Source organism: Engraulis encrasicolus, chromosome 5 (assembly GCF_034702125.1).
Source record: "Engraulis encrasicolus isolate BLACKSEA-1 chromosome 5, IST_EnEncr_1.0, whole genome shotgun sequence".
Taxonomy (NCBI): domain Eukaryota; kingdom Metazoa; phylum Chordata; class Actinopteri; order Clupeiformes; family Engraulidae; genus Engraulis; species Engraulis encrasicolus.
Window position 1 is genome coordinate 5,743,742 of NC_085861.1, and position 24,386 is coordinate 5,768,127.

Consider the following 24,386-nt stretch of genomic DNA (forward strand, 5'->3'; position numbering starts at 1 on the left):
AGCATATTCAGCTAATTGTTCATCAAGGTGATCTTTAAGAGCGTTAGACAATAACCATTTATCATAAATGTACGCTATGATATTATGTCTTCACTGTGACACGTTCTGGAGGAATAAGAATTTTCAGTGTTCCTGTGCAGGGCCGCTGACAGCTATGGCAGGGCCTAGGACAAAGTCATCTGAAAGGCCCCCCCAGCCCAATAGACACAATGAGGTCCCAATTCTGGGCCCCCTCTCTCCCTGGTCCCGGGACATCTGTCCCCTTTGTCATGCCCTGTGTGTACATATTCGGTGCTACATTAATCATTATTACTCTCATTTGATCGTAAAATGTCGTTGCACTAAAAGTTTAACTATTTCATTTGTACTTCGGTATGTCAGATGACACATGTAATGTCTGAATGACTTTGCAGTTTTGGCCCCATTGCTATATTTATAATCAGCTGGATATATAAGCTGAGCAGGCAGCAATCTTTTGGGCTGCAGCGAGCATCAAGCCAGACTCTGATTTGGGTTTGAGAAATACGCATTCCGAGACCGTCCCCTTTGCCGGAGACTAAAATGAGTTTGCTTTTTCTGTCGGTTGACCAAACTCGGTCCCTTGAGGCCGCGCGCTCATTGAAATGCCCGTCACGTCCCTGTGCACCCCGGCGCTTATTTACGTGAGCCTGCCTTGCATGCGCTACCATACCTGCGGCACACGAGTCGACCACCGAGGTGAGGTGAGCAGAGCAGAGCAGAGCAGAGCAGAGCTGAGGAGCGCGCTTGGCACCGCGTCCTTACACCAGGGAAGGGCGGTGCTGCTGCTGGGACACCAGACCAATAGTGCACCGTTAAATACAGAGACCAACAGATCAAAGCGGCACAGTCACAACAGAGCATCATCAAGTGCGGCTCCCTTACAGCGACGACACCGACGACACCGACTTCCAGTCCGCCAATACGCACAGCTGCTCACCATGGCAAACGCATACCTACAGGGGGTTGAGATCTCCGCCTCGCAGTTCCTGGATATCTTTCATCATTATGACAACGACGGTAAAATTTTTTTCTAAATTGTTATGGAGTTTCTAAAAAAAAAAGTGGAGAGGATTTTGAGAAAAGGCACAGTCTACTGCTGCGGGAACGCATGCATTTCATCTGAATCAGACGGTTCCTAAAGTCTGTGAGGCAGCTGGTGAATGATGTTTTATCATTTGATAACATGCACCGGGCTATAAATGTCAAGTTCAAGCGGCGACCCTTGAAGAAATCTCCGAATGAGCGATGACAGAGCAAGGGAGCGATGTAGTACGCCGCGGCGCGCATCTGGACCTGTGATGGATTGCTGTTGCTGAAAATAGCTCCGGTGGCCAAAAAAAGAATGAAGTTACTAAAGCTCACCTGTTAAAATGTATCTAAAAATCAGAAATAGCTGTTACCCACTTTGACTAATTTGGAGATGTACATCTTTGCAGGTAATGGATATATCGAGGGAAAGGAGTTGCAGAACTTTATTAAAGAACTTCAGCAAGCACGGAAACAAGCGGGGCTCGTAAGTAAACGCATTGATTTTCTATGTTTTTGTGGATTTCATTGATGATAATCCAGACAGAAAGTAAAAATACTTCCTTTGCATCGGTCTAGTGGCATGCAGACGTCGCCATACCTGCCCTTAACGCACCGGTTTGTGTGGCTTGGGATGAATGTGCTGCGCACTGGTATTTGCTACCAGTGCATCTCATTTTTGTGGAGACATAAATACTTCCATTACGGTGCTCGCTTTGTTTAATGACATGTTGTTTTATTTCCTTATGCACCTTACCAAGTTTGTTTGGGGTGGAAAATAACATACGCTGTTGAATATAACCATAGCCAAATAGATAACATCAAAACTCACAGTCAGGTAGGAGGGAATCCTGTAGGCTGTAGTCTCTGCCAGGTGTTTTACAAGTGCTTAGCCTAATACTCAACATATGGCCACTGCTGTGGGAGAGAGCTGCGCATTTTCCGGTCAGTGATTTTATATGCGATGATTTCGTTGAAAACACATTTTTGACGTTAATTGCATGTCAGGATGGAACACATAATAAAAGGCTAATTGCTTTCAAACAATTGTAGTTGATGTCGACTATCAGCCAACCGTTTATATTTTAAACATAAGCCCATATAACAGAGGTGAGTGACTATTGACAAAGGTAAAAGAATGCGCAATAAAACAATCAGAATATTTTTGGATCTTCTTTCACAGTTGATTAATGACTACCATTAATAAAACAGTGCGCATGCGGGCTAATGTCTCCTCCCTGCTGTGATCATTCACCGGATAGCCCCCAAAATCTCCAGACTGCGTATCGCCAGAGAAATGAGAGAAAGGTCACAGAGGACACTTCTCTCGTCCTTTGCCATTTTTGTCATTTGAAAGCCGCACAGTGGGCCTAGTTATCTGTCTGGCATTCCGGAGGCTGACACCCAGCTCACATCATCACACAGCTGTCTTCATGAACAGATGCTAAATACCTCTTTGCCATTTTGTGTTTGCCAAAAGGTTAAACTCACAGTCATTCGGCGCTTTGCGTAGAAGCAATTAACTAAAGGTTCTCTGTAGTTGTTTGGCGGGAACAACAGCAGTCAATAAACAACACAAATGAAGAGTAATGACGAATCTGCTGAGCAAAGATGAAAAGGGCTCTTTCATTAACCTGACGGGGAGAAACATATTGCGCTCTAATTGGAGAAAACGGAGGTATTTAATGGCGATTACATGCATAGTAGTCGACGCCGCATTAACATTCAAAGCAAATGTCTCTACTCTTTGTGATGGATTAAGTCAGACAAGCGTCAATTTGTGAGTAGTCTACCTACTAAATTGACTGTTTGTGCACTGTACACTATAATTCTGGTTATCATAAAAGAGGCATGGCTGGTTATTATAAAACCAACTGTTAATTTGTTTGGGTTTTTTTGCTCACCAGCCTGAAATGCTGCTGAGACGAGCATGTGCAATTCATAGACTGGCTATTTGTTTCAAATGCTGGCGCCATGGGTACCGCGAGGGGGGGAAAGGTGTTACAGATTCTAAGGGCCCGACGCAGCACTGACAGGGCCCCTGCCCCTGGAAGGATGCTGATGACATAATTTGACATTTTGGTGCCCCAAAATGTGAGTCTTTCATAGGGCCCAATTTTTTTTTTTGCGGCGCCCCTAGCTGGAACAAATGTGTTCCATCCTCCTGACCCTGGAGTGGAGGTTGGTTGACACGCCCAGTGACCTGTGGCCTGGCCCCCACGACCTTTGACAGTAACCGGTGATTGGACATCGGCCAGATACAAGGCGCATTCCATTTCATTTGACACTTTTGTCTGTGAATGAATCACTTGATGTATTGCACCTTGACATGTAACTCTGGAGCTGAGTGACATTAGTATTAGTGAAACAGATGTTCCCAGAGGTTCCCCCCGTAGCTTTTATTGATCCAGTCGGGAATGATGGACAGGGCTGCGTAATGGGTCGGGTAATGCATCAGGTTCTTTGGTCTTCTTCAGGTCTATTACTATGAAATCAAGCATGCCCATGCAGTCACCTGTATTTCTGCACCGGAAAACAGTTCCCACACCGAAATGACTACAACAAGCCCTCCGCGTTGATGTGCTCAGTCATTTGTACTCGGCGTGAGAGAGAACTGCCTGCCCACACAGTAATTGCTGGGGAAATCAAGTGATTTATTCACTTTGGCCAAAATCTTTTGCATGGCGCTGCAATGTTGCATGAAACTACTCAAATCCAAGCAGTGGTCAGTACTGACAGATTCGAACAATGGCTGGGTCGTCAGGAGAAAGCTTCCACACACTGATTTAAGTCTCGGGAATGCGGGGAAACACTTAATTTGGCCTGGGGGTGGCGTATCCCTTTAATGGACTGGCCTATGTAAGCAAGCTTATGGTTAGGGAGATGGTCCTAAGATCATAGGGTTGCAGGTTCGATTCCCGCCCTTACCATTCCCAACAGCTTCATCCATGGCTGAAGTGCCCTTGAGCAAGGCACCTAAACACACATTGCTCTAGGGACTGTAGCAAATACCCTGTAAAATAACTGTAAGTTGCTTTGGATAAAAGCATGTCATGTAATGTAATGTAGTATCTCAAAGCAGTTCATTAGTTTACAATCTAAAAGTTGGATTAAGCATGAATGCATGCATCTTCGTTCTCGCCTGAGAACAAATTCTCATGATCGTCCGGCTCTCGCAGGAGAGCGTCTGTCCATGTGATGGACTGATCATCAAAGTGCTTCACAGGGTCCACATGGACCACTGCACTCGAGAGGCTGAGATAGTTGTATTACAAGCCGTATTGGACAAGATTGCTGTCCGTGGTGCTGAAATCCTGCTGCCACGGCCGGCAGGGAGGTACTGCCACGGATTTTGTTTAAATCTGTGCTGTTTTGGCCCAAAAGTGTCTGATTTGGGTCTGACCCATTAATGGAGAACCATGCATGCATTAAAGGGTAAGCATACTTCCACTTAGATCAGTGTCTCCCAAGGCATATACGTAGGTCTGAGCCCATTCACATCATTATTGCTCATTCATTTCTTGCAATAGACCAATGATTGATTGGAAGTAATTGATAAATCACCCATGAATGTGAAAAGTGTTGAGTTCAGTTGGAGTCAGAGTATTTTGTGTATTTCTGAACACAGAAAATAATCCACCAGGGGTGTCGTTCAGGGGGGTAAAGTGTGACTGAGTCAAGAGGGCCCCATGTATATAGGAGGCCCTCACACAGTACGATTTATAAAAATATATGGCCCAAAATGATTCTGCTATGCCCCTGAATTCACCCCTAAAACACAAGTCTTGATGAGAAGCTGAGTGGGAACTTATTGGCATAGACTGCACTGAGGCTCATTCAAGGTTCAGTATTTTGACATCTGGAAATAAAATGCAATTGGTTGTTGTGGGTTGGCTTGGCTGTTTTGACAGTCATTTTGGAGACCATCTTCCATATTGGGGATTGGACATCCAGTTAGGGATTATTTAAAGGGGCATTCCACCGGTGGATACATGAATATGTATCGACAGTGGGTCATATATGTAGTAAAATAGTAGCATAAATTTCTAATTTGGTGCCTTCTTGGCCGAGAAAAGGCAGAAAATGACTTTTTGGTGCTTGTGTATTTGTGACAACAATCCCCATAATGCTTTGCAATGCTCAAGTTCCACAGGCCACACCCAGGCAGCTCTGCCAGTAATTTACTGGAGCCTCAATTCCAGTGATTTCAAAAGCACTGGCACACTGATCTGTGATAGGTCTGTTAGCGCGTTAGGTCCAACCCCCTAATGGCGGGGTTGAAAGGGTGGGGAAAAGGATTGTAGTCTCAACAGAAATCCACCTCTCTTACACTTCCTCCTACAATGATGCAAAATGACGATTTTTACATCATTGTAGGAGGAAGTGTTAAGAAGTGAATACAGATTTCTCCTGTCTCAGGGGTAATTTAGAGAGTGTTGCACGACCATTCAAAAGTATGACTGGGTGTCTAGCCATTGAAAGCATAAGTTAATGCAAATGGGTGGAGTGTCCCTTTAAACAAACCTACCTCATAGTTCATATCAAAGGGGGTTAGTGGAATCATATATACGTCAGTACATACAAATGATGTTGACATGAGATTATAATGTCCAGTATGTACTTGTATTGCTAAGAAAATAAGGATCTGAAGGATGTTAAGGATTTTAAGAGTAGAATAGAATATCATTTATTGATCCCAAGGGGAAATTAAGGTGTCAAGTTGCATACACACATACATAAATACGAAAAGACATCTGAAATCGTAGGGTATTTGTCCTACTGGACATCTCAATGCCTCTCTGTTGCATGAAAGGACATCACTAACTGCCCCCCTCGCGTCACGTGACTGTCATTTCAGGAAGTGTCTTGTCATGACGGATCTTGGCATACCTCCTGACCTGAGACACGGGTCATTTGGCTTCATAGAGGGGTGAAGGACTGGACCAGTGATCTCTTGGCTGGGCCATTACTCACCTTCACTCACTGTATGGCCTTGGTCTCCAAACAAAACAATTGGATGGAGACCACTCACATTATGGTCTTCACAAAGCCTGCCGTGATATTCCTGCCGTGATCTTCCTGTTAAGGGTACAGTATAGTGATCTGACGAGTGGTGAAGACTGGTTATTAATTGTTGTCTGAGGCCTATGGCTGACATATTTTATTTGATGTGTAGGAAATAGTCCATCCTTGTGTGTTTTCCTATCTATTTTACATTACATTACATTACATTGCATTTAGCTGACGCTTTCATTTATTCAAAGCGACTTACAACTATTATTTTTCAGGGTATTGGTTACAGTCCCTGGAGCAATGTGGGGTTAGGTGCCTTGCTCAAGGGATGGAGATGTACAGATGTCTGTAGGGAGAGGTCAGGTGGGATTCGAACCGGCAACCCCTAGACTGAAAGACCAACTCTCTAACCACTAGGCCACAGCTGGGTTTACTTTAGGCCATACTATTTAGTTTATTTAAGATTAAGATTTAAAAAATATACTGTATACATTTCCAATTGGTAGGCTATCTGTGTCTTCATCGCTTTTTTTTCTTGAAGTGTTCTGATGAATCCTAACAATGGAGGTTTAATTAGTTGTCATCTAAGCAAATATGTGCAGTCTAGGACATGGTGACATCTTTGGATAGATAAATGTGTCCAATTAAATGAATACATAATGTCTTAATTAGGACACTATTAACTGTTGTGCAAAGTATTTTGTTCCATCCCATATGTACTTAAAGGCAAAGCAGGTTTGCATGGATTATAATGAGATACAGCTGCATGTGTATCAGGACAAGATGTGTGAATCTGGGAAAATCACCTCACACAGAGAGACAGAGAGAGAAGAGCACAAAAAAATCACCCCATGCTTGTCCTTCATGGTCATCTGGAATTCCCTTCCCTTGCCTGAAGGTCTGTAGCCCAACATAATATCTCAGTCGGATACACTTCAGGGGACAGGGCTGGACTGGCCATCTGGCATATCAGGCAATTCCCGGTGGGCCCCGCACCCACTTGGGCTCCTATTTTAGAAATGTTTTCTCCTTTTATTTGTGTTATTATTATTATTATTATTATTATTATTATTTTACATTTCTGAAAATAGGGGTCCATGAGGGTGTGGGGCCCACCAGTGAGTTAGTTCTGCACCGCTAATTATGAGGGGCCCCTTTAAGTCAAAAGTGCCCGGGTTCTATTTCTCCCACAGTCCAACCCTGTCAGGGGATAAGCAGCAGTGTAAGCTGTCACACAGACTGGGTTTGCCGAGGTTGACCAGAGGCTTAGAGAGCTTGGAAGAGCCACTCTGGACCAGAGCCTAAATCAACACCCAAATCTACCCCGAAAACTAACCCCAGTAGTGCTGGATGATGCAGTGATGTAGAACCGACAGACATACTGTACCGGTAGCTTGGGTACTCTCTGACCATCAGAAAAAGGAAAGGGACTGGAAAGATCATGGCACTAGTGTTTTATGTTATTTCTGAGTGACAAATATTGTGCACAGCTGGACATGAAGTAGTTTAAATATTTGTAGTATGCAGTATCGATTTGTAGTATTTGTATTATTTGTATTTGTATTTGTATTATTTGTATTATGGAGGCCAAGTATTGATTTCAGTATTTGTGTAGGCCTACTTTAGTTTACCTCGAAGGCATCAAACATTTCTGTGTTGCACTGCATGTCCATCCATTGAGCACTAATATACATGAACATACAGTAGCCTTGTCAGCAGGGCTGGACTGGGGAGAAATAGGGCCCAGGCACTTTTGGGTTAAAGGGGCCCCCTCCTAATTATCAGCGCAGAACTGACTCACCAGTGGGACCCGCACCTTCGTGGGCCCCTATTTTCAGAAATGTTTAAAAAAAAGAATAATTTTTTAACCATTTCTGAAAATAGGGGCCCACAACGGTGCAGGGCCCACCGGGAAACGCCCACTATGCCAGATGGCCAGTCCAGCCCTGCATGTCAGACCTTTTCAAAAGCAGCACTGTCATCGTCTGACTCAGCTCCATCCACAGCCGTGATCTCAGACCTCTTGCGCCGTCTATAATGCCACCATGGCGGCAAGGATGGATTACTGCATGGGACTACAGGGCCCAAGCCCAGGGGCCCAAGAGTCAGAGGGGCCCTAACGCTCTAGTTGAAGGAGAGGATTAATGTGCACATCCCAGGGAAAGGTGCAGGACGAACAAACCGAACAAGCTGACCAGTGCCACACCCTTGGGTGCCAGGCATGTTCTAATCACCACTCGGACTACTGGTATGTTTGTAGAGAATCTGAAGAAGACTGTTGAGGTCGAAACGTTATCCTGCCATGAAAAAAATAAAACACAACAAAAAGGATTTTAAGTGTGCAGACTTCTGGCCCTGAAGCTCTAGCCTCTATAGTATGTTCAAATTCTCATATTGCATTAAAATCACTCTTTTAACAGCTGTATTTTCAAATTCTCTCAGGGAAAAACCCTCCAAAAAACCCTAGACAACTTAGACTCTTACACCTTGCCTAAAACCCTGAGTCAATTTGCAAACTAGCAACACCCATTAATGTCAGTGTTGGCCCAGGGGCACATGGAGGGGGGCCTTTCTTGTTGTCTGGCCCCGGGGCCCATGGATGGGGGCCTTTCTTGTCGTCTGGCCTAGGGGCCCATGGAGGGGGGCCTTTCTTGTTGTCTGGCCCAGGGGCCCATGGAGGGGGGCCTTTCTTGTTGTCTGGCCCAGGGGCCCATGGATGGGGGGCCTTTCTTGTTGTCTGGCCCCGGGGCCCATGGAGGGGGGGCTTCCTTGTTGTCTGGCCCAGTGTCCCATGGATGGGGGCCTTTCTTGTCGTCTGGCCCAGGGGCCCATGGAGGGGGGCCTTTCTTGTTGTCTGGCCCCGGGGCCCATGGAGGGGGGGCTTCCTTGTTGTCTGGCCCAGTGGCCCATGGATGGGGGCCTTTCTTGTCGTCTGGCCCAGGGGCCCATGGAGGGGGGCCTTTCTTGTTGTCTGGCCCAGGGGCACAGGGGATCCCAATCCGTCCCTGGCCACATTTCCATATTTCAGTGTTGCGACTTGACAATGAGTGGCAGCAGTGGCTCGACATACATCTCTGGAAGTGACAGGGCACGACCCGACCAATCAAGCGCAGCACTAGACTGTCACATGATGCGGTGCTGAGAGCCACGGACCACGGCCCGGCGTTGCGTCACCAGCGGAGAGTGACAGCCCTGCCACTGCGTGCAGTCACAGCTGTTCAGCCTTATGAAGCAAAAAGGCAGTAACAGCATTGTTGAAAATGAGTTATTGTGACTTTAATGACATATTCAAGATTCAAGATTCAAGATTCTTTTAATGGTCCCGAAGGAATTTTGTCTTGGACATACATAGCTGCCACATACACACAACACTGATACACATGACGGCAAAAATGAAAATATAAAGTGAAATGAGTTTCATGTGTTTCCAGTGGTTTCATGCCTTCTGGTCTTTGGAATGTTAACAAAGTTTGAAACTTCTAGGACTGAAGCAACTGTGCTGTATCTGCTGTGTCAATAGTATTTCGGTAACACTTTATAATACCTACTCTTTGCTTAGCATTAGTTATGCATTTGTTAAGCATTATTCAAACCTGAGATAACCCTTTGTAAAGGATTTGTTAACCATTATCTCTTTATTATTTCCCATTACTTAATCATTAACATACACTGTAATAGGGATACTGATTTTTGATAGTGAGAGAGTAGGGGAGGGATTGGCAAATGATGCAGGGTTGTTGGGAAAGGTAGCCCTGGGTGATATGCAGCAGAGGTCACATTATGTTTGACATTACTGGATCGAATACACCACTCATGTCGCTCCTGGTCTATTCGTGCTTTTACACATCACACAGCAGTAATGAGCCACTGGCAACAGGGGATGACTAACTCAGTGATGTAGTCTACTTTTTTGTAGTGAGTATACTGTATATTTGAGCACTATTTGAAGTGGGTATATTGTTTATATTTGTGCTATTCTAAATAATGGATCGATCAATTTTAAGTGGGTATACTGAAATCCCTGAAATTTGGAGGTGGGTATACTCCGTATACCTGCGTTCTACGTAGACTACACCACTGGACTGACTGCTATCAGGGAAGGATTAGGCCTCCATGTTGAGTAAACCAGGTACAGAAGGGATCTGATACAGAAAACACAATAACAGAAGCTCAGGTGGGAAAACGATGCTTTCCATCTTTGTTATTGGAGCAGCTGTTTTGTAGTCGTTTAACAAAGCCTGGGTCACAAATGCGCAACCAATACCCAAATGTGCACAAGTTATAAAAAGGTGAATACAATCTTGTGAATGCTTTTATATTTTGTGCCGAGTAAAGTAATGATTCAAATTCAAATTAGTTCAGGCATCAGCCATTTCAATCAGCCAATCAGGGCGGTTATTTCATGGTGCAGATTAAGCAGTTTCTCACCTTCATTGTCCACTTAGCTGTAATCTCCGCGTTGCACGGCGGCCGTAATGGAAGAGAGCATCCGATAAACGCCGCGGGAGTAGGCTCCCGGGAGCAGCAGCTGCGGGAGGCTCTCTCTCTCTGGAGACCAACAGGCCAGCAAACGCCTTTCAGACAACTTTCAAAACAGACAAGCCGCAACCGGCTGATAAGACGAAATGCCTCAACTGTGACATTCTTGTCTCATTTCTGTGTCTCTCTCCCCCTCCTCCTCCTCTTCCTCCTCTTCTTCCTTATAATTTTCTCCCCCTCCGCCTCCTCCTCTTCTTCCTCCCCCTCCTCCTCTTCCTCATCTTCTTCCCTCTATTTTCCTCCCCCTCCTTCTCCTTGTCCTCCTCTTCCTCCTTCCTCTATTTCCCTCCCACTCCTTCTCCTTGTCCTCCTCACCCCTCCTCTTCTTCCTCCTCTTCTTCTTCTTTCATTTTTTCCTCCTCTCTCCCCATCTTCCTGGAGCAGGAGTTAACAGACCAGATGAAAGCCTTTGTGGAGGAGTATGAGAAGAACACGGATGGCAAGATAGGGATCGTGGAGGTAAGAGGCCCTTCCTTCCTTTATGACTTGATTCACAAAAAATCCTTCGCAATTCACCGCCTTCAATCTCAGCAGGAGTCGATGATGGAATATACGTAGCCCATTTCTACTGTGAAAGAGCACTTTTGAGATGGCATATAGCCTTATTTCTACTGTGAAAAGAGCACGTAGGAGATGGAATATAGCCTTATTTCTACTGTGAAAAGGGCACTTTGAAGATGGCATATAGCCTGAAAAGAGCACTTTCCTGCCGGCTGCCTTGTCTTCCCATATGGGCTATACTTTATTACTATACCACCCGTATCGCTGCAGCACACCTGGCCTGAAACATACGCAGGTAGACGAATGCATTCTGTTTTTTTCATCCCTTCTCTCACCATGTGTGAAGAAATGTCATATCCCATCTAGTCATACTGCACTGTAGGTCTTTGCAGGTCTTTCAGCATTTCCTCAGGCATCTCTGGGCCTTTACTACACCAAAACCAATACCAGATGTCAAAATGCAACTTCAAAAGGTCATACGTATCCCCCAATCAAGCATGACTACAGTAATGTAAAAAAGGGAAGCAATGTATTCTGTAGCTGTCATGTACCACCCTGGGCAGGTTCTGTGTCTAGATACAAGCAGGTGTGAAAGTAGACGGGTGTGTGTGCGCACCAGGGCGTATCACCGCCCGGTACAACGCTTACAGCTGGTGCGCAGTATTGGTAAGAGAAAAGGATTAATGCTGGCCACAAACCTACATAGTAAGGTGTGCTATTTGAGTAGAAAACACATACAACCACACTATGCCATTTGAGATACAGTGAGTGTCCTATTATGACAGCTTAAAGTTACCCACAATAGTGTCAAAATGCAACTTCAAAAGGTCATACGTATCCCCCAATCAAGCAAGACTACAGTGATGTAAAAGGGAAGCGATGTATTCTGTAGCTGTCGTGTACAGCCCTGGGCAGGTTCTGATATAAACAGGTGTGAAAGTAGACGGGTGCGCACCAGGGCGCAGAAACGGTATAAAATTTACAACCTGTGCGCAGTACAGGTACGAGAAAAGGGTTAATGCTGACCAAAAAACCCACATTTGAAAAAAGTAAAGTGCACGATTTCAGTAGAAAAGAAAATACATTCAACCACACTATTGAGACAAGTGTCCTATGAAGAGAATAGCTCAAAGTCACCCAAAATAGTCATGCAATGATATAGGTCTGTAGAGTGTATTTTGTTTGCGCTCTTTCCGATATTGGTATTGGGGATGTTGTTTCAGGGAATATGTTTGAAAAATGGAATGGGGGGGGGGGGCGTGGAGATAGCACTGGTAAGATATGAAAGCTACTGTCAAGCCTGGATATAACAGTTGCAAGCATAGGCGTAGCCAGGGGTGGGCCTGGGTGGGCCTGGGCCCGCCCACTTGACATCCAAGCCCACCCCATTCACACTTGACAGTCAACTGTTGCCTCATTGAACTATAATTTCTATGATTTCAATTTCAAAGTATCATTTTTGAGCACGATATTATAATATCTACCAACACGCTTTCGGGTTGGGCCCATCCGATTTTTTCTGGGCCCACCTGTTTTATTATTTCTGCCTACGCCCATGGTTGCAAGAGCATTGTACACAGAGACAGAAATGTACTGTATGTGCAACAGCGGGTACAACTAATTCCTCGAGTCAAACCACGTAGTACAATGACGTACATGAAATAACCAGAAAGAGTTGCAATCTAACAACTCACTTGGGGTGCTATTCTGGGCACCTCCCTCCCCTATCAAGCAAACGCATCAGCAAAAAATATGAGGCAACATAATCGGAGACAACTACAACCCTCCCCCTCTTTCCCCAGCCCACCACCCCTCACTCACACACACACACACACACACACACACACACACACACACACACACACACACACACACACACACACACACACACACACACACACACACACACACACACACACACACACACACAGGCAATGCAATCCATAACATGAATATGATAATGTCCATTCTCCATAGGGACTATGCATTGGCAGAGTGTTTTCTAATCCCGACTCTGAGGAAAAACTGGCCAAGGCTTACAGCTTACATCTCACATCTCACATCTTGCATCTCGTGCTGTGCTGTGTGCTGCTGGTGCACCAGCAGAGCTCTGCATGGTGATCGAATGCCTTTGGGTTGAAAAATCAATTACAGCTGCTGTCGGGCGATCCGAGGACAGGGGCAAGGTAGTGTCACACACACCACCACCCCCCCTCCACACACACACACACACACACACACAGGGAGGACATTTTGATATCCCTATCTGTTTAAAACATTGCCAGACGTTTCCAAATGACAACTTTATGAATGCCTGTTTTTACCCAGCTGTCGTCTGCGAGAAGAGAAGAGAAGAGTAGTGGGGTTTTTTTAATGACATAAAAAGCGATCCATTAATGTTTTGTGTGTTGGCAGAAAGGGGAGGCTTGGCTTGCTTTTATGGCACTACTATGGAGACATTATTGCAAAGCAATGCTGGGGTGCATTTCTCAAAAGAGAAGTTGTTAGCCTGTTAGCAACGTCGGTAGTTGCCAATGGGAAAATGCATTGAAAACAAAAAAAGTAGCTAATGTAGTAAGCAACTTTGGTTTCGAGAAATTGTTGGATTACCTCAACAGTTTTTTTTTTTTGAATGGCGTGACTTTAAGAGGCAATGGAACTGTAATCTAAAATGAAAGGAATAAGTTGAGTTGCCAAAGAAAGACCGTAAAAAAGGGGAGAATTAGTTCTGTCAAAGTGCTGAAGCTGCCTGTGAAAGCCCATTGGGAAACTCCACTCCAACTCCCATTGTCATTGTGACACAGCACTCCACAGCACACAAGTGAACACTGCACACTGCACACAACGAAATTGCATTTATGCCTCACCCGTGCAAGGGGGCAGCCCTCAGTGGCGCCCCATGGGGAGCAGTGCGGTGGGACGGTACCATGCTCAGGGTACCTCAGTCATGGAGGAGGATGGGGGAGAGCACTGGTTGATTACTCCCCCCACCAACCTGGCGGGTCGGGAGTTGAACCGGCAACCTCTGGGATGCAAGTCTGACGCCCTAACCGCTCACCCATGACTGCTACACTGATAGGAAATTATAGCCCACTCAGTTGGGAGTTTTCTGTAATTTATCTTCAGAAGAAAAGAAAAAAACCCTCCTTCATCTAAAACTTTGAGAATTCATTTAATGATGAATGTGCTTGTTTTCACACACAAAATTATGTTCTTAAATATCCCAAAGTAAAACCATGCATAGCAAACTCCTTCCACATTTTTCTTTTAAATCAGTGAATGAATCCTTGGACAAAGTAAACCGGAAAACAACCTGCAGGATGAGTGAGCACAATGACGTACCAATTTCACACAGGGCCCCAGGGCAAAACACTAATAGGGGCCCCCAGTAGGGCTAATGCTAATGTTTTGGAGGCCGTAAGCAAAACTGGTCAGGTGCCCCCCCTCATTATTAAATAATAATAACAGTTATATATAATCTACTAACGAATAAATATATGTTTTGTAATGTAATTCAATATTTCTTTCGTGACATTTTTTAGTCAATCTCAATTTAAGAGGCCCCAATTTTGGGGGCAAAGTGGTTGGTGCCCTAAGCACTGGTTGGGGCCCTAGGCACTCTGCGTACTCTGCTTATGTCTAGCGGCGGCCCTGTTCCCAAGTGACCAGCCAAGTTCATAACAGGGCCCCCACCACCACCAATACGAGAGGGCTCTGGGCCAGGGCCGTAACCAGACATTTTCAAATACCAAGGTCAAATACTGTGTGCAGTACTGCATACTGTACATTTAGAATGCTTCAAACACTTAAGTTTGTTTTCATTAATCACTGCCTTGAGGATAAACGGGGGTGGCGTATACAGACTGAATTTATAATTGTTGATCATATATCGATTTTCATCATCGATAAATTGTACATCACGAGGTAAAAGACGAGGACATGACCTCTGTGTCCTCAATGGTAGTTACGGCCATGCTCTGGGCCCTGGGGCAAATGCCCTGCTCGCTCTCCCTATACGTATAGCTCCACCCCTGAGAGGGCATTTGGAAAAATGAATTTGTCCTGAGTCACTGCCCACTGCGGACAAAGAGAAGAGAACTGCTCATGCCTGAGAGAAATAATCAAATTATTGTCCATGTTGTTGATGAGTAGAGGGAGCTCGCCACTGGTACATTAACTCCCTGTAATTGCAATGTCTTTTTCGATTGGCTGCATCTGAATCCTCTCCCACAATGCACCAACTAGAGGACATGCGTCGGTAGCCTGCCGCACATCGCTGTGACAAATTGTTTTATTTACAGTAAAAGCATCAGGAGAACAAAAAAATACAATAATTGATGAAAAAAGAAGTAGTCCATATCTTAACAAGAATCTGCAAAAAGGAAATACTTAGTATAACTAGGTAAAGCTGGAAATGTAACGGGTAATTTGCGATACTAAATGATTGCTCCATCCCCATGTAATTGTTTTATTGCTTTTTCGTGTGTGTGTGTGTGTGTGTGTGTGTGTGTGTGTGTGTGTGTGTGTGTGTGTGTGTGTGTGTGTGTGTGTGTGTGTGTGTGTGTGTGTGTGTGTGTGTGTGTTTCCCCCCTGTCTTTCCCACAGCTAGTGCAGATTTTGCCCACAGAGGAGAACTTTTTACTATTTTTCCGGCAACAGCTGAAGTCATGTACAGAATTCATGCAGGTAGTATCCTCTCCTTTACAGACACTGTATTGCAGGTAGCATTCTATTCTGCTTCACTGACACTATATTGCAGTAATTTGCAGTATTTGCAATATTGCAGTATTTTTATACTGTTGATATGGCTAAATAAACTTGAAACTTGAAACTTGAAACTTGAGTATTCTATTCTCCTTCACAGACACTGTATTGCAGATAGTGTAGTATTCTATTCTCCTTCACAGACACTTTATTGCAGGTAGTATTCTCATACACAGACACTTTATTGCAGATAATGTAGTATTCTATTCTCCATCACAGACACTGTATTGCAGATAGTGTAGTATTCTATTCTCTAGACACTATGTTGCAGATAGTGTAGTATTCTATTCTCCTTCATAGACACTTTATTGCAGTAATAAATGATAATGACCTGAAAATGCAAATGGAGAGTGACCAGATGCCAGGTGAACTGAGGAAATGAATCACATGGTTATTGTAGATGTAAACTCAGTGAGGATTTATTATACATTAGTGTAGGTGTCACCAACGTTGTGCCCGCGGGCGCCAGGTAGCCCTCCAGGAGCTTCTGATGTGCCCACCAAGGATGTTAATAAACAGTGAGGACTACCAGATTTTAGTAACAGTTAATGATTTTCTTAATTTAAATATGAGATTATTTATTCTTTACAACCTATGAACAAATTATCATTCAATAACAGTGTGATTTGAGAATGATGCCAAGACATCAGTAGGGGACTTTGAACAAAAGTAGCCCTTGGTAGCCCTCAGATCTAGAAAGGTTGGGGACCCCTGCCTTAGTGTTTCTCAACAGGGGCTCTACATCCCTCCAGGGGGTGTTGAGGGGGTTCATTGAGAAGGACATAGCTGAGAAGGGGCAGTGATTAGTTATTTGCCATTGCGGGGGCATTAGTCTATTTTATTTCTTTTTTTCAATACTAAGGGGCCGTTGGCAGGCTTATGATTAGATCAATGGGGCATTGGAATGCTTGCTGTATGATAAGGTCAAGGGGGCGTTTGTTCAAACAAGGTTGAGAGCCACTGTTGTTATCCATGATATTGTCTGGATGTTATAACGTGTAAATGTGTGTGACATGACTCTGGCTGTGTTAACACTCTTCAACACCACAGGCCTGGAGGAGTTACGATGCCGATCACAGTGGATACATCGAGGCCGATGAACTCAAGGTGGGCCATTTGTTCTGTAGCTTACTTACACACACACACACTCACTCACATACCTGTACAGCACATACACACACACAAAAACACATACACATGTGTGTGCATGTGCGCCGCACACACACAATCACTCATACACACACACAAGCATGCACGCACACAGACACACACACACACTCTCTCTCTCTCTTGCACGTGCACTAATACACACACACACACACACACACACACACACACACACACACACACACACACACACACACACACACACACACACACACACACACACACACACACACACACATACACACACACACACACACTCCTCCTGCCATTCTGATGACTCACCATCCCTGATGGCTCCTCGGAGTCCTCTCCAGTCCACAGGTCGATTACGCTGCAGCGTAAAATCACACTCCTCTCATCTTTACACACACACACACACACACACACACACACACACACACACACACACACACACACACACACACACACACACACACACACACACACACACCAAATCACACTTTTCTCATGTTTACACACACACACACACACACACACACACACACACACACACACACACACACACACACACACACACACACACACACACACACACACACACACCAAATTACACTTTTCTCATCTTTACACACACACACACACACACACACACACACACACACACACACACGCGTGTGCGCGCACACACACACACACACACACACACACACACACACACACACACACACACACACACACACACACACACACACACACACAGCAAATCTCACTTTTCTCATCTGGACTCCGCCGCCACTGCTGCTGGAATAGTCATTGATGAGCGGTATTAAAAAGAAAAGCCGCATTTTCCCATCATTCCTACTGCTGTGCTCTCGTGGCCGTGTGTCATCTGTGACCTTTGTGGAGTGGCTGTGGAGGGAAGAGGACAGGGCTGGACCGGCCATCTGGCATAGTGGGCATTTCCCGGTGGGCCCTGTACCCTCGTGGGCCCCTATTTTCAGAAATGTTTAAAAAAACTTATTTTTTTTAATATTTCTGTAAATGTTCTTTCAAAGGGAGGTACCGCGCCTTTTCTCTTGATGCCGGGTGGGTGCGTAGGTTCCAACAGGTTAACTATAGGATCAAGGAAGGGGAACTCGCACACCTTGTATGCCGATCTTTTAATATTTCTGAACATAGGGGCCCACGAGGGTGCGCGGCCCACCTGTGAGTCAGTTCTGCGCCGCTAATCATGAGGGGCCCCTTTAAGCCAAAAGTGCCCGGGCCCTATTTCTCCCCCAGTACAGTCCTGCAAGGGGATGAAATTAAGGTGGGGACTGCATTGCCCCATGGGTAATTCTGATTCTGCCAGGGAAGATTGCTAAACAATGATCGCGACTAGACTACAACAGATCAGACCAGACCAGGCCTATGTCGCGGCTTCTCGAGGATTCAGTGTGCCACCTGGTCTGGAACTTGTGTATTTTGTTGAGTTTAAACCAGTGTTTCTCAGACTTTTTCAGACTGAGGACCACTTTGTCCCCCCAAAAAATTATCGGGGACCACCTGTCAACTGAATTGGCAGTTGATGGATGCTAATTTGACACTGCTAATTTTTATGCAGATCACTTACTTTTTATTCACATTATAAGCCTGTATTATTATGTTGAAAACATGAAAATGTTACAAATATAGCCTACTGCTAGCTTATCTTGGAAAAGTAGAAATCCCCTCGCGGACCACCTGAGCTCTGTTGCGGACCACTAGTGGTCCCCGGACCACACTTTGAGAATCACTGGTCTACACTAAAAACTAAAGTGCTGCGTGATGTGTAGCCAAAGTCATCCCCAGAGCCACAACAGCTCCCAGTGCAGACACAGGTGCAATCAGGTGTAATCCGCTTTAGATATAATGGCCTTAACAAACTGTTTATATGGGCAGTTTTCCTGGATTGATCAGTTTGTACGAACATTCTCAACCACATAATATAATCTGTTTAAATATTTAAGATGCTTAGATTATTTGATTTTTTACGTGGTGGTGCATATGTAGTCGTTTTACACATTTTAATCGGATTAAAGGCGCCCATGTAGGCATTGTAGGCCTATATGGACTCTAAAAATAGCATGAGCAATTCAAACTATAACCTTCCTAAATGCAGCCTTTTGAACAGCTGTCAAATGTCCAGCCGCTGAGCTGATAATTACGGCAATCTGTCATATCAGTCGTCTCTTCAATCTGTCATGTCAGAGTCGTCTCTCGTCTCCATGCATGAGGGGCTTCCCCGATGCCTCTGCAGCTGTGTGAAACAGGTCGGCCGCAAGGTGACCATTCACAGGAGAAGAGAAGAGAATAAGGCCTTTTATAATAGACTAGCACCAAAATCAAGGATACTGACACCCAAAGGCCTTTGTGAGACAGTCTTATTTTGTCAATTTGGGTGTGCTGAATTCAAGTATGAAATATGCCGAACACAATCTGGCCAGAGCTCGGCATATTGCAGATTTGAATTCAGCACACCCAAATTAACAAAATAAGACTGCCGAGTTTGTCTCAAAAATTCCAGTCTGTAGGCCTAGTGGTATAGTTAGCGATTGGGATGATGATGACTCTCGTTACAGCTCATTTGAAAGCCCATTGGGAAACTCCAACTCTCATTGTCATTGTGACACAGCACTCCACAGCACACAAGTGAACACTGCACACAACAAAATTGCATTTATGCCTCACCCGTGCAAGGGGGCAGCCCTCAGTGGCGCCCCATGGGGAGCAGTGCGGTGGGACGGTACCATGCTCAGGGTACCTCATTCATGGAGGAGGATGGGGGAGAGCACTGGTTGATTACTCCCCCCACCAACCTGGCGGGTTGGGAGTCGAACCGGCAACCTCTGGGATGCAAGTCTGACGCCCTAACCGCTCACCCATGACTGCCCCACATTTGACTTCTTAACAAACAGTGAAGGTGCTAAAAGAGACAGAATTGTCTTTCCCTGGTTCAGAAACCCCTACCACCTTTTCCTTATAAGATACAGTGTACTTCACCGAGTGGCTGATCTGTCTTGAGCGATCGTTATGATCAGCTGATTCAGGGCTGGGGTGAATTTCTCAAAACCAAAGTTGCTACTTTGTTGTTTTCAATGCATTTTCCCATTGGCAACTACTAAGTTGCTAACAGGCTAACAACATCTCTTTTGAGAAACTCACCCCTGGCTAGATCTTTTACTTTTGGAACTGCAGGACTGACACCTCTGCAGTGAGACATGACCTACATTTCATCACAAACCCTGAGCTCAGGTCTTATAAGTATACGCATAATCCCACCTGTGTCTTTCGCTCTTTCTTTCTCTCTCTCTCCCTCTCTCTCTCTCTCTCTCTCTCTCTCTCTCTCTCTCTCTCCCTCTCTCTCCCTCTCTCTCTCTCTCTCTCTCTCTCTCTCTCTCTCTCTCTCTCTCTCTCTCTCTCTCCAGAACTTTTTAAAAGACCTGCTGCAGAGGGCGAAGAAGCCGTACGATGAGAAGAAGTTGGATGAGTACACAGTAACTACGGTAAGACTCACCACCGCAGAGAGCTCTTGGAGTTTTTTTAGGGCGATTTATGCCTTTTTAGATACTTTTTTGGGCTTTTCATGCCATTATTAGGTTTTTCTACACAGTCTCACCCCAAGTAGTCAATATCTGAGTACCTTTGACCAGACTGCAATTTTTGACGTCTTGGGTATTCCTTCCACGTCACATTTTGACTATGTCCTCAAAGGCGCCCCCTTGTGGCAGCATAACGTCATTGAGGTTAGGTTTAGGAATAGGTTTAGGGTTAGGCCACATAGTCAAAATGTGACGTGGAAGGAATACCCAAGACGTCAAAAATTGCAGTCTGGTCCAAGGTAGTCAGAAATTGACTACTTGGGGTGAGACTGCGTTGGGTTTTTATGAGACAGGATAGTGGAGGAGAGACAGGAAGTGAGTTGGGAGAGAGAGACAGGGAAGGGCTGGCAAAGGAATGGCTGGCCGGAATCGAACCTGGATCGGCCACGTAGTAGACAAGTGCCCTACCGTTAGCGCCACGGCTGGGCCTTTATTCCTTTATTTGATAGTAGGACAGCGTGTGAGAGAGACATGAAGCGAGTGGGAGAATGAGATGGGAGGGAGAGGATCTGGGAAATGACCTCTGGCCGGACATTGAACCCAGATCCCTGACACACCAGTCAATGCCTTAACCCATTGACGCCTAAGGCACCTGCAAAAAAGGATGCTGAATGCCTGAGCCCTTTTTAAGGAAAGCTGCCCTCAGCCAATAGAAACCTAATTATCTCAGCTTCTGAAGCACATAAAAATATGCACTAAGTTGCATTTAAATGCTAAGACCCTCATCTTTCATTAGAATGTGTTCATTCATCTCAAACAAACAGAGATTTTAATAAAGTTGTCTCAAATCTCTTGAGCCTGAATGTTGCGTAATGCAGCTCCAGGCGCCAGGGCCAATGTTGCAAAATGCAACATCAGGCATCAATGGGTTAACAACCTGAGCCGCGGCCAAGGCCAGACAGCAGAGAAGGAGCGTTTTATGCTTTTATTTGATAGGACAGTGTATGATAGTGACAGGAGACTAGTAGGGGAGAGGATCTGGGAGGGACATGAAATCGAACCCGGGTCCCCTGGCGTACCAGTCAATACCCTAACTCAGGGGTCCCCAACCTCTCTAGGTCTGAGGGCTACCCGAGGGCTACTGAGGGCTACCCGGGGGCTACTTATGTTCAAAATCCTCTACTGTTGTCTTGGCATCATTCTCAAAATCACACTATTATTGAATGATAATTTGTTCATAGGTTGTAAAGAATAAATAATCTCATATTTAAATCAAGAAAAGCATTAACTGTGACTAAAATCTGGTAGTCGTCACTGTTTATTAACATCCTTGATGGGCACCTCAGAAGCTCCTGGAGGACTACCTGGCGCCCGCGGGCACACCGTTGGTGACACCTGCAGCCTAACTGCTTGAGCCGTGGCCGAGGCCACATAGCAGAGGTGTTTACTCAGCTTCAGTCTGCATTCAGTCTTCATCTGTCCCCCCGGCCCACACACACACACACACACACACACACACACATACACACACACACGCGCACACACACACACACACACACACACACACACACACACACACACACACATACACACACACACACACACACACACACACACACATACATACACACACACACACAAACACATACACACACACACACTGACACACACACACACACGCACACACACACACACATACACACACACACACACACACACATACCCACACACACACACACACACACACGCACACACACACACACATACACACACACACACACACACACACACACACACACACACACACACACACACACACACACACACACACACACACACACACAGACACAGACACACACACACACACACACATCCCGCGGCAGCAATGGCTCCATGGACAGGACATGTACAATATACGTATGTAGACGTAGACGCCACACCACAATACGCTGTGCAAGCTGACCCTTCTACAATACGCTGTGCTAGTGTCCCCAACACAAGAAGCTGTGCAAGCGTCGCCACCATATTGAATGAGGCGCCCCTCAGGTTTTTTTTTTTCATTTTGTCGTAGTAGAAGAAGGATCTGGTTTCTATGTATCCCACCCACCACCCCATCCCTGTGTGTGTCTCAGTCCTGTGGCTAACTTCTCAGTCTTCAACCCCCCACCCCTGTGTGTCTCAGTCCTACAGTATGGCTAACTGTCTCAGTTCTTCCTTCGGCTTACTCCCCCGAAACTCTTTATCCCCATCCCCACCCCACTCCCCCCCCATCATCATCCTCCATATCCACCCCTCAGTCCTATGGCTCACTTCCCCCCCCCCCCAATCCCCATCCCCATACCCAACCCTGTGTCACCCTCGTCTACTGTATATCCACCCCCAGTGGACCTGCCGCTCTGCTCCGCTCCGTGTGCTCCACTCTGATCTGATCGATTCCCCTTCAATCCCCCCGTGCCTCCTCCATCCATCGCTGACACAGCTCAGCATGGCGACGCCTCCCCTCTCCTCTCCTCTATGGAATCACTTTAGCAGTCACGTCTCGTCACCGAGACCTGAGTGAGGCCGATGAAAAGTCCTTTCGCATCACTGTAGCAGTCAGATAGCCAGCCACGCCAGGCCAGGCCTGACAAGGCACAGGACAGGGACATTGATCACAAGCATCAATGCTACAGCACAAGAGTTGTCAGAAGCAAAAGTAAAAGAAAGAAGAAGAAAAAGAAGAAACCGTTTCCTTCCAACACAGGGAACCTATCTGAATGACAGTGCTAAAATTAGGTAGTTCATTACAGAGAGCAGAGGAGAGAAGCTCAAAGAGGGGTGTGCAAGGAGTTCTGAGGTTTTGAATTAGAGTTAGGATGTTCAGTTTAGTAACCCATGAAGTGACATTGGATCATTTATTCATTGCCGAGTACAACCGCATTTTGACACAGGTCTTTAAAATGAAAAAATCATGACAGAGCACGCAACATCGTATGCTCAATGTGACATTAGCTGAACCAAGACAGCATGCTCAAATAAGTAGCACTGCATTTGATTGACCTCTCTAGATATTTTTTATAATAATGAACTCTACTGTGTCTGTTTCAGCTGAAAATATTTGACTCCAATCGTGATGGAAAGTTGGGTCTTACTGAGATGGCAAGGTAAGATATACAGTAGGCCAATCGCTGTAGCCTCTTAGTGCAGATGGGGTCACAGGCGGGCCTATTCACTATTACCTGAAAAACTAACTACATCATCACAACAGTGCTAAGACATTACAGAGAGCCTTAAGTAACAGATTCAGACATAGCCATCACAATTTTGGTGACAGTATGGTTATAACATAGGCTCTGCGCGAAGGGGTTAAGTCCTTTATAGCGTTCTGACATAGTAATAGTAGCATTTTTTATTTTTCTTCAAATGCTACTATTACTATGTCAGAACGCTATAAAGGACTTTTAGAAAAAGCACAACAAAATACCTCCTCTTAATGTATGTTCTCTACAAGTCTTCTGTTGTCCAGTCTTGCACTTTAAATGTCTGTATGAGCACTGTCTATGTCCATACTGTCTTATGTCCATGTATGAGTACTGTCTATGTCTATACTGTCTATGTCCTTACTTAGATTAGTCTATGTCTGCATGGGAGAGCAAGAAACGTAATTTCAAATTCTTTGTATGACCAGTGCATGTAAAGAAATTGACAATAAAACCAACTTGACTTGACTTGACTTAAGAAATTCAGAGCCGCCATACATTGAACTTGAAAAGATTACTTACATGACCTAACTCAAAAGGGTGAATTAATTGAGCAATTTTGTCAACAAGCTACAGATATATGTTGCTGTTGTAA

At 45.2% G+C, this 24,386-nt stretch overlaps 1 protein-coding gene across 1 annotated transcript in view; it reads left to right on the top strand.

The window, feature by feature from the left end:
* Positions 1–959: 959 nt before the first annotated feature.
* Positions 960–24,386, top strand: part of calb1 (calbindin 1) — a 35,236-nt gene continuing 11,809 nt past the window's right edge. The window contains exons 1-7 of the mRNA XM_063197950.1: positions 960–1,038; positions 1,458–1,534; positions 10,984–11,058; positions 15,706–15,786; positions 16,915–16,971; positions 20,439–20,516; positions 23,640–23,695. Of these exons, the coding sequence (XP_063054020.1) occupies positions 960–1,038; positions 1,458–1,534; positions 10,984–11,058; positions 15,706–15,786; positions 16,915–16,971; positions 20,439–20,516; positions 23,640–23,695 (503 nt within the window). The remainder of the gene's footprint in view (positions 1,039–1,457; positions 1,535–10,983; positions 11,059–15,705; positions 15,787–16,914; positions 16,972–20,438; positions 20,517–23,639; positions 23,696–24,386) is intronic.